General features: G+C 36.9%; 1 protein-coding gene and 1 long non-coding RNA gene across 20 annotated transcripts in view; both read left to right on the forward strand.

Moving 5' to 3' along the window:
* LOC147839429 (uncharacterized) overlaps positions 1–16,255 on the forward strand; it is a 382,751-nt gene that overhangs the window by 237,916 nt on the left and 128,580 nt on the right. The window lies entirely within an intron of this gene.
* The window catches only part of LOC147832305 (uncharacterized), a 214,569-nt gene that overhangs the window by 102,535 nt on the left and 95,779 nt on the right, over positions 1–16,255 (forward strand). For 3 of the 19 annotated variants that reach the window (XR_015518755.1, XM_087298593.1, XM_087298594.1), the window contains one exon: positions 977–1,034. The exons of the other annotated variants lie outside the window; for them this stretch is intronic. Coding sequence is in view for 2 of the 3 variants with exons in the window: in XM_087298593.1 (XP_087154719.1) it covers positions 977–1,034 (58 nt within the window). In the remaining variant the exon portion in view is untranslated. Of the gene's footprint in view, positions 1–976; positions 1,035–16,255 lie in introns of those variants that run through there. 19 annotated transcript variants of the gene reach the window in all.

Genomic DNA, 16,255 nt, shown 5'->3' on the forward strand with positions numbered 1-16,255 from the left:
GTGCTTTGGCCCGGTTCGAGGCAACTGTACCTAGTGTGAGAACGGCCTAAATGTCTGAATCACAGTCCCTCCCCTGCCGTCAGAGTCACGCCTCCTTAAATATGAGCACAGCAAAAGAACCCTCTTTCATGTGTTAAAAGCGACTAGTGCTTGTCCGGTGGCGTGCAAGCCAAACTGCGGAAAATTGCTATTTACTTGTGTTTTGTTGTTAAACTAATTAAAGTCTACATTATCGATGCTGTAAAAGGTCCCTTATGAAACTGAAAATAGTCTTATCAATCTTTCACCGGAAGATTTTAGTGGCTCAACAACACTTCTGTGAAGATATAACCCATTTGTAACAACATCTAATGTTACATCTGCTTTGTGTGAAGTTAAAACAGTTTTAAAACAGAACATTAAGAGAAATCCTTCTGACATTGTGTCTTCCTTTCTCCAGCGTGCAAAGGTAACTCCAATATTGATTCAGGGTTTTAAAAAGTTTTGATTAAGCTGGTTTTTACTGATCGCGCGCATGCTCCCTCTCATGAACACGCGGCGTTCGGCGGAGCTGCGTTCAGACGGCTGTGCAGTTGTTCAAATCTCTATTTGCTGACAGACAGATTGGGCTACTTATCGAAATTATGAGAGATGTCGGCTCGACTCTATTTAAATGGATAAACATTTTTTTTTTTGTTATGCGTTATTTAAAATATAAAAATACATATAAATACATTTAGATCATTTACTGTAATCATTACTATTAGACTGTGAAGAGACTTTCAACCAGCACAACAACAAAAATGCTTCTGAAGACAATCACATACTGCACCTTTGAGCTGCTTTGACACAATCTACATTTTAATACGTTTCCTTGAATTAACTTGCATAAAGGACACATTAAATAGCCGGTATAGAATTGTTCAGAATTTTTGAGAGTGTGTTTGTAGTAATTGACAGGTCAGCGTCAGTCTAATATCTGTCTAGTCTTTTGTAGCTCTTCTGTGAAGCCAGACGTCTCGCTCCAGCTGCGAAGAATTCCAGGAACAAACAAGGCAGGTCATGCAGTTCATTAGCAATTAGACCGCTTTATTATAGCACGTTAAAACCCAGATTATTTATGCTATACATTGAGTTCCGCCGAACAATGAGCAAATAAACTCAATTGAAAACAGCCAGGTGAGGTCAGCGTCCAGCTGTGATAAATTATATAAAAATTTGAGCATGGAGATAAATGACGCTTTAACAGCCGTGATTTACTCTGGAATCAGTTGCCATGATTCCTAAAGCTTTTACAGCTTCGTGATATATAGTGCACGTTATGTCATTGGGTTCTTTCTTAATAATATTGTCAAGTGCTTAAAAAGTTGAACATGGAGGAGATGATCAGTGCTTCACTTTTCACTGTACAAAAATATTCGTAAAGTTTTTGTGGTTCATGTTTCTTCCCCCCCCCCATTTATTTATTTTTTGAGTTGCATTATGGGACCTTTTTCTTTATTCCAACAACTTTTAACTTTAAAAAGTTTAAAAAAGTGACTTTTATGAACATTTTTAATAGTTTAAAGTGACATATTGTCTGGGTTGGTGTTATACAAACACATTTTAATAAACTGCCAGTGCATTTACTGTTATTTTAAACCTATTTCTCTATATATTTTTTCATATACATTTTATTATTTCAAACTAGTAAAATGTCAATATCAATATCATTGATAAATGGTTAGTTTTGATTTCTTGGGGACTTTAAAGTTCTAAAGTTGGAATGCTTCATTGTCCAAGTGTTTATTTCCATTGATAACGATTAAAACAGAGACAGTTTAAAAATATATAAATAAATAAATAAATAATAATTATTAAAAAATACAAAAATAAAAATAACTAATAATTAATTAATAATTAAATTCCCCTTCTATTTGTATAGCACTTTTACAATGTAGATTGTGTCAACGTAGCTTAACATAGAAGTTCTAATAAATTGAAACTGTGTCAGTTCAGTTTTCAGTGTTTAACTTCAGTTTAGTTCATTTCAGTGTGGCTTAATTTTCACTGCTGAAGACCAAACATTGAAGAGCAAACCCATCGATGCCCAGCTACAGAGGTCGTAAACCAGGCAAGCCAGTGGCAACAGCTGCGAGGAACAAACTTTACCAATTGACGAAAGTGAAGGGAAAAAAAAAATCCCAAAAAGAAACTGGGCTCAGTTGGACACGACCATTTCTCCTCTGGCCAAACTTCTTGTGCAGAGATGCAGTCTTGGCACCAGAGGCTGGAGAGCTCTCCACTCCTCTATGACCATCACAGCAGCTGCTCAGGATACGGCCTGGTCCAGGATTATGGAAACCTCAGGAATAAAAAAACAAACTAACATAAGCGCAGTAGACAATTTAAAATGTCTTTTGGCAAGTGTTCCCGTTTCCGTTTGCCCTAAATAATGCAGACTAACAATCCTTTAGAGCACAGGTGTCAAACTCAGTTCCAAAAGGCCCGCGGCTCTGCACAGTTTAGTTCCAACCCTGATTAAACACACCTGATCAAACTAATTAAGTCCTTCAGGCTTGTTTGAAACCTACAGGTAAGTGTGTTGGAGCAGGGTTGGAACTAAACTGGTCAGGGCTTCGGCCCTCCAGGAATTGAGTTTGACACCCCTGCTTTAGGGGATTTGAATTTCAAAAGCATTTGTGATTTATGTGTATGTGTTATTAAATGACAAATAATGTTTTATCAGAAATAATCGCATTAACACTCTTGTTAATATCAACAATGATATTTGTCTTAAATATATTACATTCATTATAATGTAAATTTCCTACAAGTGTCTTAAGCCTCATTCACAGTACGAGCGACTCACAGCGGCAAAGTGACAAGCGACTAATAATTTCAATGGAGAATGAGCTACTTTCTGCAACCCCTATCTACGCAAGCGATAGCAACCGCTGGCGACCAGGTGGGCATGTCGGGCCACAAGACAAAGTTGGGAATCCTTCAACTTTATGCAAATGAAGAGTGACTTTCTTGAGCGACAGCCAATAGGAGCACCAGTAGAGCTATTGTGATTGTCTCTCAGCTCGCTCAGAGGCCGGTTGTGTTCTCTCTGCTGTAGACCTACACAGACCTGCATTTGTTGCAGGTCGCCACTTAAGTCTGATTTATATTTTCGCCTGGCATGCGAACCTCGCAAAACGGACGAGGCCTTTATACTTCATGCGTTCGCCTTTGAGATATTCTTTAAAACGTCATGGAGCAATCAAAAGGAATCCCCCGTAAAGTCAGATGGATAAACAGAGAAGTAGAAAGTTTCTGGAACTAAAGGCTGATTTATAGTTCTGTGTCAAGCGCACGCGTATGCTACGGCACAGCCTACGCGTTGACACGCACCTGTCATAAAATGTAACTACACGTCGCAACAATGTCTAGCGCAAGCTCAGTGATTGGTCGGCTTGGTAGCGCTGACGAGTCTGAGCGGGAAAAGCCCGAGCCGTGCAAGCCCGATGGAGCAATTGTTTACAAGTGTGGAGTCCCGTGAAGGAGCTCCGGATAGAAAGTTTTTTTGTGTTTACCTCATGGTTAAAGTTGTTGCACGTCCGCCAGTTCCTGCTTCATAATGAGCAAGTTTTAGCCACTTGTACATTAAGGAAGCATTCAGAAAAAACAAAACACCAGCGAAGAAACTCAACACAGAGGAACATTAACACCTCACTGCCAACTAGCATTTCGGACTACACGCTTGTATGCGCCGGGGGTCACGCCGATCACTTGACGTATAAGTATAAACTAGGCTTAAGTCACAGGGTATCTTTAATATCGTTGAAGATTTTTAAACTATTGTTTGTATTATTTTTATAAAATATTTTAATGATTTTAAAGATTTTTAGAACCAATCAAGATGTTTTCAAATCAAACCTTGATGCATCCCTTGCTTTTGTTTCTTTTCTTTATATCTCAGACAGTTCTACCGATTAAAACATGAATGACAAGAGAACATGGGTTACTCTACAAATCTACATATATATATCTTGGTCACCAATCTTGGTCCTGAAGGGTCGGTGTCCCTGCAGGGTTTAGATCCAACTAGCCTCAACACACCTGCTTGGGTGTTTCAAGTATACAAGATCTTGATTAGCTCGTTTAGATGTGTTTGATTAGGGTTGGAGCTAAAATCTGCAGGACACCGGCCCTCCAGGAACAAGTTTGGTGACCCCTGCTTTAAAGCGACAGGCAGCTACAAAGTTGCTGCTAGTGTAAATGAGGCATTAGACATCCAAATAAGTTGCCTACTACGGTCAAATGTTGAACTGCAAATTGAAGTCCAAATGGGGTCTTGGTTAGATGTTGACATTGTGTAGGCATGCAGAATTGGACTGACGAACACAATATAGACATAATCTGCATGTCAGTCAGACGTCGAATGTTTTGTGGGTGTAGTCGATGGAGCAGAAATCAAGCTTCCATAATGCAATTCACCACCACAAATAAAAGGGAAACCCTCAAAATATGGAAACTGTTCATTAACAGATATTTTTTACAATGTAGATCGATTTTAGTTCAGTTTATTCAGAAATATGGCAAGGTGTCAGATGCATAATGGTTCTGTGTTACTGCAAATTCCACAATAACAATACCATGCTCCCATTTTTTCATGTCCAAGCACTTCTCTTAAAGAATTTACTAACCAGCACATTAGCCTGGTTAATAACTTTTAGCCATCATCCCCGGAGCCATATATACGCTTTGGAGTCTGATGCCTTTTCATAAAGCAAAATACTTTGATTTGCCAGGCTTTAAAGGGGCTCTGAGGAAAGAGGAGGCCCTCCATGGTTGTTTGTGAGAGGCAGAATGAGCTTTTTATTCCAGTTTTTTGGCAGCACAGCTAGCAATAGAGGCCCTCAAAAGAGTCCGCATAGAAGCCCAAGTGCTCAGTGAGCTCTTCACATTTTCCCAGGCAAAAAAAAAAAGTTCTGTGCTACTTTTGTTCACAACCCGGGCAGGACGAGTGAACTTCTCTCTGGATACAGTGTTCATCGCTGATGACAGAACACACATGATTGACTATAATGATCCAGATTATTTGAAGCAACTCAAACGTGGCCAAATCACTTGGAAATGGCCTGATCAAACAGGGCTGCTTTCATCTCCATGTTTTAGGTCATTAACTGTGGCAACAAACTAGTTGGTTTCATCAGTGAAAAGTCCAACAGAAAAGTCTTATAAAATCAGTTTATTTTTAATGTGTCTTATCTCACCCAAGAAGTGGAGAACTTGTGCAGCCAGAGATGTATGTTGGTAATTTACTGAAAACAACAGCATGACTGCATTAATTTGTAAATCAGATTATGAATATTCATAATAATTTGCCTGGTGCTTCTGTCCTCCTACAGTATATAGACCTTTATCAATAAAATCATACATGTATGACAATATGCAAGTCACTTGTTTAATATTAAAGTTAATAAGAAGAGTTTTTGACCTAGACTAAAAAAAGTTGTTTTAAAAGTAAAATCAATTGAACAGACAATAATATTCAGGAAACAAACTGCTTTGAGATAAAGAAACATGAGTTCCTAATTAAGTTGCCCTAGAAATTAATAACGTAAGAACAGTTAGCATAACTCATTTTAAATGTTTCTTATCTAGTTAGTATATTTAATAAACAAGATATTTTTCTAGTTGCCCTAGAAATATTTAAATGAATAAAGTAAGAACAATTAGCATAACCCATGTTAAATGTTTCTTATTTAGTAAGTAAATTTAGTAAACAAGATATTACAAATTCATTAAAATGAGCATTCATTTTACAGGTAATCTTAAGCAGTTGAGTAATACCACTTTCAAATCCATGGTTCTGAGTGAAATGAGTCCGGCAAGAGCACTTTTAACTTAGCTTAGCATAGATCATTTAATCGTATTAGACCATTAGCATCTTTAACCAAAAAATAAAAAAAAAGTTTTGTTTATTTTATATATTTTACCTGTCTGATGGCTCATTATGCAGGTCTTTGTCTTCTTAGGTGTGAATCACTGTGGTAATGATTGTTCATGCCTTCTTGCATAGACCATTTTCACTCAAAAAGTGATTCAGACAATTTAATTAGATAAATATTTTCTGTGAGCAAGTAAAAAAGATGATTCTCAAATCATTTTGAAGCAACAACACTAGGCCACAAGATCCAGTTCTCAAAAGACTTGTGAACAAATGATCTCTATGTGTTTCATCGCCTTGTTTCAGTGACTTCAACATTTTAGTTTTTCACTAACCATGCATAAACGTTTCTTTTTTAAAAACACAAACACATACAAACATTCTGCTTGGGTGTTATTGTTACTGCTTGTGCTGTTTACAGTGTCACCATACTTTAGCCATTAATATGTTTCCAAGATAATGAAAAAAACACAAATGTCAGTGCATGTCAAAACTTCTCCACGGCCAAAAAACACCATTAGACCGCTGGGGGTTAAAGCTTGACTCATTACACCATGTATTAAGACTACTTGATAATAGTAGCTGTTTTCTAGTGAAGGGTCTTGCTGCAGACGGGGTGCTCATTCAAGCTGAGACTACAGTACATGCAGTGTTTTTAATTTGTACACCCATAACTCTCACGGTGACGTCATTAGCTCTATTGAGTGCACGTGTCTGAGACTGCATGTGCAAGTCTGCAACCAGATATTATTGGTTGGCTAGGCCAATATGACTAAGAACTATACTATTATTCTGGCATAATAATCAGTGGACTTTGCTACCATACCATGGCTTTGGCAGACACAGTGATAATACAGAGCACTGGTACCTAGCTGGGGACTATTTTCAGGTGCTGCATATATCATTGTGCCTGCTTCAGCCATGGTACGGAAACAAAATGTGTTGATTATTACGCCTGAGTGAGAGTGCAGTAAAAAGTATTTGACTTTTTTTTCGCAAGATGCTAATGGTCTAATCCGATTCAATGATTTATGCTAAGCTACGCTAAATGTTATCTCTGCTAACCCAGAGATCACCTGAATGGTTTCAAAAACAGTAAAAATCAAATGTTTAATTCAAGGTTACTTGTAAAATGAGCCTATTTTTAAGAGAACAGTTCCTTTAAAGTACTGCAACTTCAGAAAAAAAAAGTGTTAATTGCTCAAAATATTAAGTTAATGTAACAGTCATCATTATGTTAGCATTATTCATTAAAATAATGTCTGGAATGGCAACCATGCAGCTGTGGTTACAGGCCAACTAAATTACTCTATAGAGTATACAGACGAACAAAACAAGAAGTGACAACTTTGACCTCTTTTCTGTCTGTGTCCTACTATTCGCATTTCTAGTAAATGGATGTTTGCCAGAAAAAGATTATAGGTTAACTCAAATGATAATTCATCTCTTACTGGAACTCCTTTCCGCTGACGTGATCATTAGGTCAGCTGAAAGGTCAACTTTAAACAGTCTTCAGGCCTCTCATGCTCAGCAGTGTCCAAACCGAGGACAGTAGTAAACCTGACACTTGTTCAAGTTGTTAAAGAAATTACTTAATCTCCAGGCAGGGGTGACTCAGTCATCTATGAAAGAGTAACGTGGTACACAAAACAAAAGGCTCGGGCAGGATTAAGCTGTCAGTCTCTCATGCTATGGAGCTGGGTGCCGCTCCGGACTAATGACCAGTAACTGGGACTCCCAAATATCCCTGGAAAACAGCCAGGACAAACCTACAAGCAGATCTGTCGCAATTAGACAAGGCCTCTTCTCGGGGAGCTTGTAGATGGAGTTTACCAAAACATTCACTTCCTTCCTTTTTTTGCATCTTCACCTACTTTGCAGTTTGTTTACAAAAAAAAGTATTTGATTATCTTTTTGATTATTCGTTATTTTTGTGTAATAAGACCTCAGGCTTTTATGTAAACATTTAACCCCAGTTAAGCTGGAATCAAATGGCAAAGTGCTGGATGATTCGAATGAAAAACTTTGTTCATTTGAACATATTAGACAACATAATATGTTGATAATCCACTGCAAACATTTACAAAAACTCTGCCATGGTTGTAGAATCTTTCTTGCCTGGCTAATGCTGAAATGTATTAGTTTGGAAATCAGATTATGAATAATCAGATTTGCCTGATGCGTCTGTTCTCCTACAGTGTATGAACCTTGTATATGCAAGTCATATTTTTTGCAGAACTGAGATAATTATACAACATAGGCGCATTCTGAAAATGTAGCCCTATAAACATTTCTGGAGATAGCAAATTATGTTGCCAGAAGTACATATGGCTACATTACGACTTTACACGAAACTCTTTAAACGAACTCTACAAGGTGGTATGACGCTGTTACTTTTCGCGTTTACCAGCTGACTTCTTACCTCCATATGGCCAGCTTCCTGCTGTTACCAGTTTGTGAATACCCATGTGAATGTGGCGCCAGTCAAACAATCAGTTCACAGTGGCCTTTGGTGGATTTACGAAAGAAAAGCAGGCATGAATGACACTTGCAAGGAGTAGGGTCTGTCTGCGAACTGCAAGACAGGGATGTAACATGAAGGCGCATTAGGGGCGTAACCTGTAGTTCCTTAGAGGTGTAACTTAAAGTTATGGAGACATGTCAAAACTGTGTTGTCTGCAATATGGTGCTGTAAATTAGTTATTAATGTCTACACCTACTCCACACCTATACCCAACCATTACAGTTATTAACATCTATACCTATTACAACCCTAAACCCAACCGTATCAGTTATTAACCTCTATACCTACCACAACCCTAACTCCAACCATCATCACTATTAACATCTACACTTTCCCCAAAACTAAACCCAACCATCGCAGTTATTAACCTCTACACCTTCCCCAATCCTAAACCCAACCATCATCGTTATTAACGTCTACACCTTCCCCAATCCTAAACCCAACCATCATCGTTATTACCATCTACACCTTCCCCAATCCTAAACCCAACCATCATCGTTATTACCGTCTACACCTTCCCCAATCCTAAACCCAACCATCATCGTTATTAACGTCTACACCTTCCCCAATCCTAAACCCAACCATCATCGTTATTAACGTCTAAACCTTCCCCAAAACTAAACCCAACCATCATCATTAACTTCTACACCTTCCCCAATCCTAAACCCAACCATCACAGTTATTAACGTCTACACCTTCCCCAATCCTAAACCCAACCATCATCGTTATTACCGTCTACACCTTCCCCAATCCTAAACCCAACCATCATCGTTATTAACGTCTAAACCTTCCCCAAAACTAAACCCAACCATCATCATTAACTTCTACACCTTCCCCAATCCTAAACCCAACCATCACAGTTATTAATGTCTATACATTCCACAACCCTAAACCCAACCATCATCGTTATTACCGTCTACACCTTACCCAATCCTAAACCCAACCATCATCGTTATTAACGTCTATACCTTCCCCAAACCTAAACCCAACCATCATCATTAACTTCTACACCTTCCCCAATCCTAAACCCAACCATCACAGTTATTAATGTCTATACATTCCACAACCCTAAAACCAACCATCATCATTATTACCATCTACACCTTCCCTAATCCTAAACCCAAACATCATCGTTATTAACGTCTACACCTTCTCCAAAACTAAACCCAACCATCATCATTAACTTCTACACCTTCCCCAATCCTAAACCCAACCATCACAGTTATTAATGTCTATACATTCCACAACCCTAAACCCAACCATCATCGTTATTACCGTCTACACCTTCCCCAATCCTAAACCCAACCATCATCGTTATTAACGTCTATACCTTCCCCAAACCTAAACCCAACCATCATCATTATTACCATCTACACCTTCCCTAATCCTAAACCCAAACATCATCGTTATTAACGTCTGTACCTTCCCCAAACCTAAACCCAACCATTATAGTTATTAACTTCTACACCTTCCCCAACCCTTAACCCAACCATCACAGTTATTAATGTCTACACCTACCGCAACCTTAGACCCAACCATTATAGTTATTAACTTCTACACCTTCCCCAACCCTTAACCCAACCATCATAGTTAAAACATCTACACCTTCCCCAAACCTAAACCCAATGCCTCTTACCTACTACAAGTTTCACCCTTTTATCTTACGTCCTCGTCTTACAATCCGCAGACAGATACATTTGTTTGCGAGAGAAATTCGAGATCTCATAAAGCGCTCTCTAAAATTGTATACAATACGTTTTCAGAATAGGTCTGGGTTGTAATTATGTCACTCATAAATATACACACAGTATATGGATCCTTTTCACATTTCCAGGGTTCTCAGTAGCGGAAATCATCATAGTTGGTGTGCAGTGAACAGAGGAGTACAACAAATACTATTTTTTACAATCCTATTTGCTGAAATAATAAAAGAAAAACTCCACTATGATGTTATCAAGACTTTCAGAAAAAGGAAAACAAAAATGTGTGAGACTGATAACGGCAGGCAGAAGAAAGAACAACGTCAAATTTCCAGTCCTGACCCTAGACTCTACATTTCATTTGCCTCGCACAAGCAGTAATACATTTTTTTTTTATTTTGTAATTTGATGCAAAGATGATACAATACATACATAAATACATATAAATGTTTATAGAGTCATGTTCAAAACTCAAAATATTAAAAACTTTTAAGGATTTAATATGCTGATTAACGTTAAATGTGTCAAAACAGTCTTGTGAAAAGGGTCCATAAGGAAAATATATGAAGTGGCTGATAATTTCCAAGGCACTAAAGAGGTCATGAACTTTTTTTTTTTTTTTTTTCTTTGCTAACCTTTCAAGGTAACCCGAATGCAATTGAATTGTCTCTTTGGTTTGGATCGGATGCTTGAAGAATCTTGCAGTCTGGCATTATTTTTGATCATATTCCTGGTCGCACCACTATTTAAATTTCCAACCAGCAAACAATTTGGAGATATCAACAACAACATAGTGATGATGTCAGTGGAAAAGCTGTGGGCTAAAGCCATAGCACTGTGGAATATTGGTCAGCTCTTGGATTGTCACTGTTAAAAACGACTCCTTCATGCCTGCACGAAAGTCTGTATATTATCGCTAACAGATGGGGAACAGAAGAAACGTTGCAATGTCAGCCTTCTACAGCCCTCTATCTATCTATCTATCTATCTATCTATCTATCTATCTATCTATCTATCTATCTATCTATCTATCTATCTATCTATCTATCTATCTGTCTGTCTGTCTGTCTGTCTGTCTGTCTGTCTGTCTGTCTGTCTGTCTGTCTGTCTGTCTGTCTGTCTGTCTGTCTGTCTGTCTGTCTGTCTGTCTGTCTGTCTGTCTGTCTGTCTGTCTGTCTGTCTTTTTTCTATCATTTTATCTATCAGGATGTCCAACCATCATTCTATCCACCCTTCTGGCAATCATTAACTTTTTATCTATCTATCTATCTATCTATCTATCTATCTATCTATCTATCTATCTATCTATCTATCTATCTATCTATCTATCTATCTATCTATCTATCTATCTATCTGTCTATCTGTCTGTCTGTCTGTCTGTCTGTCTGTCTGTCTGTCTGTCTGTCTGTCGCTTTTTTCTATCATTTTATCTATCAGGATGTCCAACCATCATTCTATCCACCCTTCTGGCAATCATTAACTTTTTATCTATCTATCTATCTATCTATCTATCTATCTATCTATCTATCTATCTATCTATCTATCTATCTATCTATCTATCTATCTATCTGTCTGTCTGTCTGTCTGTCTGTCTGTCTGTCTGTCTGTCTGTCTGTCTGTCTGTCTGTCTGTCTGTCTGTCTGTCTGTCTGTCTGTCTGTCTGTCTATCTATCATTAACTTTCTATCTATCTATCTATCTATCTATCTATCTATCTATCTATCTATCTATCTATCTATCTATCTATCTATCTATCTATCTATCTATCTATCTATCTATCTATCTATCTATCTATCTATCTATCTATCTATCTATCTATATATCTGTCTGTCTGTCTGTCTGTCTGTCTGTCTGTCTGTCTGTCTGTCTGTCTGTCTGTCTGTCTGTCTGTCTGTCTGTCTGTCTGTCTGTCTGTCTGTCTGTCTGTCTGTCTGTCTGTCTGTCTATCTATCTATCTATCATTAACTTTCTATCTATCTATCTATCTATCTATCTATCTATCTATCTATCTATCTATCTATCTATCTATCTATCTATCTATCTATCTATCTATCTATCTATCTATCTATCTATCTATCTATCTATCTATCTATCTATCATCCATCCATCCATCCATCCATCCATCCATCCATCCATCCATCCATCCATCCATCCATCCATCCATCCATCCATCCATCCATCCATCCATCCATCCATCCATCCATCCATCCATCCATCCATCCATCCATCCATCCATCGACCATCTGACCATCCATCTCTTATCCATCTGTCAGTCCTTTCCTCCGTCGATTTTTCCATCCATCCATCCATCCATGCGACCATCCGACCATCAATCTATCTATCTGTCCATCCTTTCCTCCGTCTGTCTGTCTGTCTGTCTATCCATCCATCCTTTTATCCATCCATACCTCCATCAATTCGTTCATCCATCCATCTGTCCATGTGACCATCCAACCATCCATCCATCTGTCTATCCTTTCCTGCGTCCTATCGTCCGTCCGTCTGTTCGTCCATCTGTCTGTTCTTATGGATCTTCCTGTCTATCTGTTCACCTCACATTATTTCTTCTTATTATTTTCTCACATTATTTGTTGTTCAATTCATCATTTTTTAGATTCGATGATGTCTGCCTGTATATGATTTTACATTAAATGAATCACAAATCATGTAGCAGTATAGACAGTTAGAATTTGGAAGTTGTAGGAGGCAATAGCAGCAGTCAGTTCTAGATTGTTTTTATTTTTCTCATTCTGCTAAAACCACAATGTCTCCTTGGGATTGTACTCACATCAAACAATGTCAGGGTGCTCTTAATCTGTATTTCTTTGGGGAGAAAGCATTAGGAAAGTAGTGAGTTTTCTGTTTGATTCCATTTTTCACAATGTGCTTGGAAGAAACAAAAGTGTACTGTAAATAATGGAATTGGGATCATCACAGTATCTGCATTTTTATGGACTACTGTGCATGTAGTGCATGTCTTGAGTCTGCATTGTAAATTCCACTGGCCTATTTAAAGCATGTTTGAAGTAATTGCCAGAAGGATTTGTGATCAAGACTATTAAAAAAGGAACAAAAAGCCAAACATTTGTGCTGTAAAGCAAAGACAGACAAGGAGAACAGATGTATAGCAGACACTTGGTGGTGAAGTGTTTTTAAATTAGCAGTTTCTTTGTGATCTTAGCACTAATTATCGTCCTAACATCACATCTGCAAGGGACGCCTTCATGCAACATGCTGAAACGGCTTAAACATAAACACATATTTGACTGATTATTCAATTGGGGAGGTTTTCTGATTATAGAGAATAAATGCTAAAAGAAAAGTGCTGTCAATAGTGCCGAAATGGATGGTTCACTGAAAAATTGAAGTTTGTTATTAAATTACCCTCAAGCTAATGGGTGACTTTTTTCTCGAGTAGAACAAGACAGAACATTTTTAGCTGAATCTGTTGTCCTTGATCTTTCTAATAATGAAGGTAAATACACTGTTGGACATTTTATTGTATATTTGGCACTCTTGCCAGCATGTTACTACAACTGCCCCTTTACAGTAGCTTACCTGTAAATGTATCTTACAGCAGCAGGGCCCTACAACAATTACATTTAAATTTTACAGTATGACAATTTTTGCAGTACCTTTACTGTCATTTATTTACATTTTACACTAGCAAGACAAAAACTGTATTTTTTGTATTTACTATAGAATTTAATAAATTATAAACAAGTGACGATCGTGTACAATATTATTTTTTATTATTAATTGTTAATATATCTATTTAAAAATGCTTTACAAAAGTAATTTTCATTCATCTGTCTATTTTAGTTATACTTTACTTAGGCTTCCCTTGGTGGAAAACCACATATTTTATTCATTCCGTCAGAATGTAAACTTACAGTGGACAGTAGCAGCCTTCGAAATGAGATGCAGATTCAGTATTCCACATAAGGTGGTTAATAATTAGCAAATAATACAAATATTACGATCGTAAACATTAGGTGAGCAGGTTACATTGTAACCCTGTGGCCTACCAACATGCTACATGACGGTATTTGCAGTGATACGCAATTGGGCTGTTTGCAACAGATGAAAAACGACAGAAATTTAAATAAAGCCATTCAGAAGCACAGAATAGTGCACTTACTGTACTTCAACGGAATGGTAAGGTTTATATTATATCTATTTTAAATGCTTGACAAAATTAATTTTCTATTTTAAACATAATTTTTGATGAAATATGTTAATTAATCTGTTTTAAATTAACCGTTTCATTTTTGTCTTTAACCACAGTAGCAGTACGTGATTACTTTGATTGCTGTAAAATACCACAAACTCTCAATATTACTGTAAACATTTTAAAATAATGCACAATGCAGTACATATTACAGTAGTGTACTGTAAAGAATGTCTGTGGTATTTTGCTGGGCAATTTTCCAGTGAATAACTGTAAAATTGCAACAAAGTCTAACTACCATTACTAGCTACTATTGCTTTGAAAGTAAAAAACAAAAAAAAAAACAACACATACAGGTCAGGTGACAAAGTTTGCTGATAGATATTGGAGATTGCTTCATCAGCTCTCGCGCTATCGTTGTCAAAAGTCACTTGACTACGAATAGACTAGTTGTGCATGTGCCAAGAACTGTTTGTATGTGTTTATTTTTAATCTAAAAAAAAGCTACCACCATTTACTGCCACTATATGAACCACCAAGAACCACAGATTCAGCCCAAAGTTTTCTTTAATGTTATACTAAAGAAAAAAGTCACCTACATCTTGAATGACCTGTGGGTGAGTAAATTAACAGGAAATTTCCATTTTTTGGGTTAATTATTCCTTTGAGTCTTGAAGCAAAACTAACTATGCAAGAAACTGAACGTTATTTACAACATTATTTGCTGTAGTTGCATCACTTGCAAATTTTTTATGTAAATAAACAGCAATTTTTCTCATTTTTTTAAATGATTATATTCATACTATAAGCAGATATGGCTTGACATTTTGTTAATAGTAAGATTTAACCTTGATTTGAAATGGCTTCAATGCCTTTATCTCCTGCTTGAAAGACATTTACTTTGCTTGCTGAAGTTAGCAAGGTCTTAGCAAGGACCCGTTAGCAGATTTAATCCTTCTTAGTGTCAGGGCAATTTTTAGGCAGATAGAGAGAATGAACTATATCTTTAGAACATTTTCTCCAAAAATCACATTAATAAATTCTAAAAGCAAAGTGCTTTGAAATAATTGCAGCATGCATAATGCATTTGCTCTTATGCAATGTTAAATTCAGAATACTGTACCACTATACAATTTAAATTAAAAATGTCAACATTTTTATTTTTATTTTTTGAAGTGGTCAAAAAATGTGTCCAACCCACTTCTGTTTTTCCGGCTTACTGCTGTTCCATTTTCCATGCCTTTATGATGTTCACATTCAAATCGATAAACAAGACAAAAAAAAAAAAAAAAAAATATATATATATATATATATATATATATATATATATATATATATATATATATATATATATATATATATATATATATATATATATGTGTGTGTGTGTGTGTGTGTGTGTGTGTTTAAAGGTGCCGCATGTTAGTTTTTGACTCTTCTAAAGCATAAAAATATAATAATCTGTTTGCAGATATTTAAGAAACATGAACAAACAAGTGACCATTCTTGTTTGTCTGAAAAACAATGCTAGGGTCAGTTAGTCTTTGAAAATGTCTGTAACGAGTGGGAACGGTTGTCTTTGTTTTGGTCATTTAACCTACCCAATGCCAGTTTAGCCATTTATATTTCAGCTCCTCGGGTTGCCTTGGTGGAAAACTGCGTATTTTATTCATTCAGTCAGGAAGGCTCTCAAGTTGTTCTTCTGCAACTGAAATGTGACCTCTGGTGGACAGTAGCAGCCTCTGAATGAAGTTCAGATTCAGAGTTCCACATAAGGTGGTTATTAATTAGTAAATAATATAAATATTACGAACGTAAACATTAGGTGAGCAGGTTACATTATAACCCCGTGTCCTAACATCACGCAACTTGACGAGATTTGCAGTAATTCGAAATTTGTGCTTTTTGCACCTGAAAAACACGACAGAACTTTAAACACAGCCATTTAAAAGCACAGAATAG

Source organism: Danio rerio, chromosome 20 (genome assembly GCF_052040795.2).
Source record: "Danio rerio strain M-AB ecotype USA chromosome 20, GRCz13ab, whole genome shotgun sequence".
Lineage (NCBI taxonomy): Eukaryota > Metazoa > Chordata > Actinopteri > Cypriniformes > Danionidae > Danio > Danio rerio.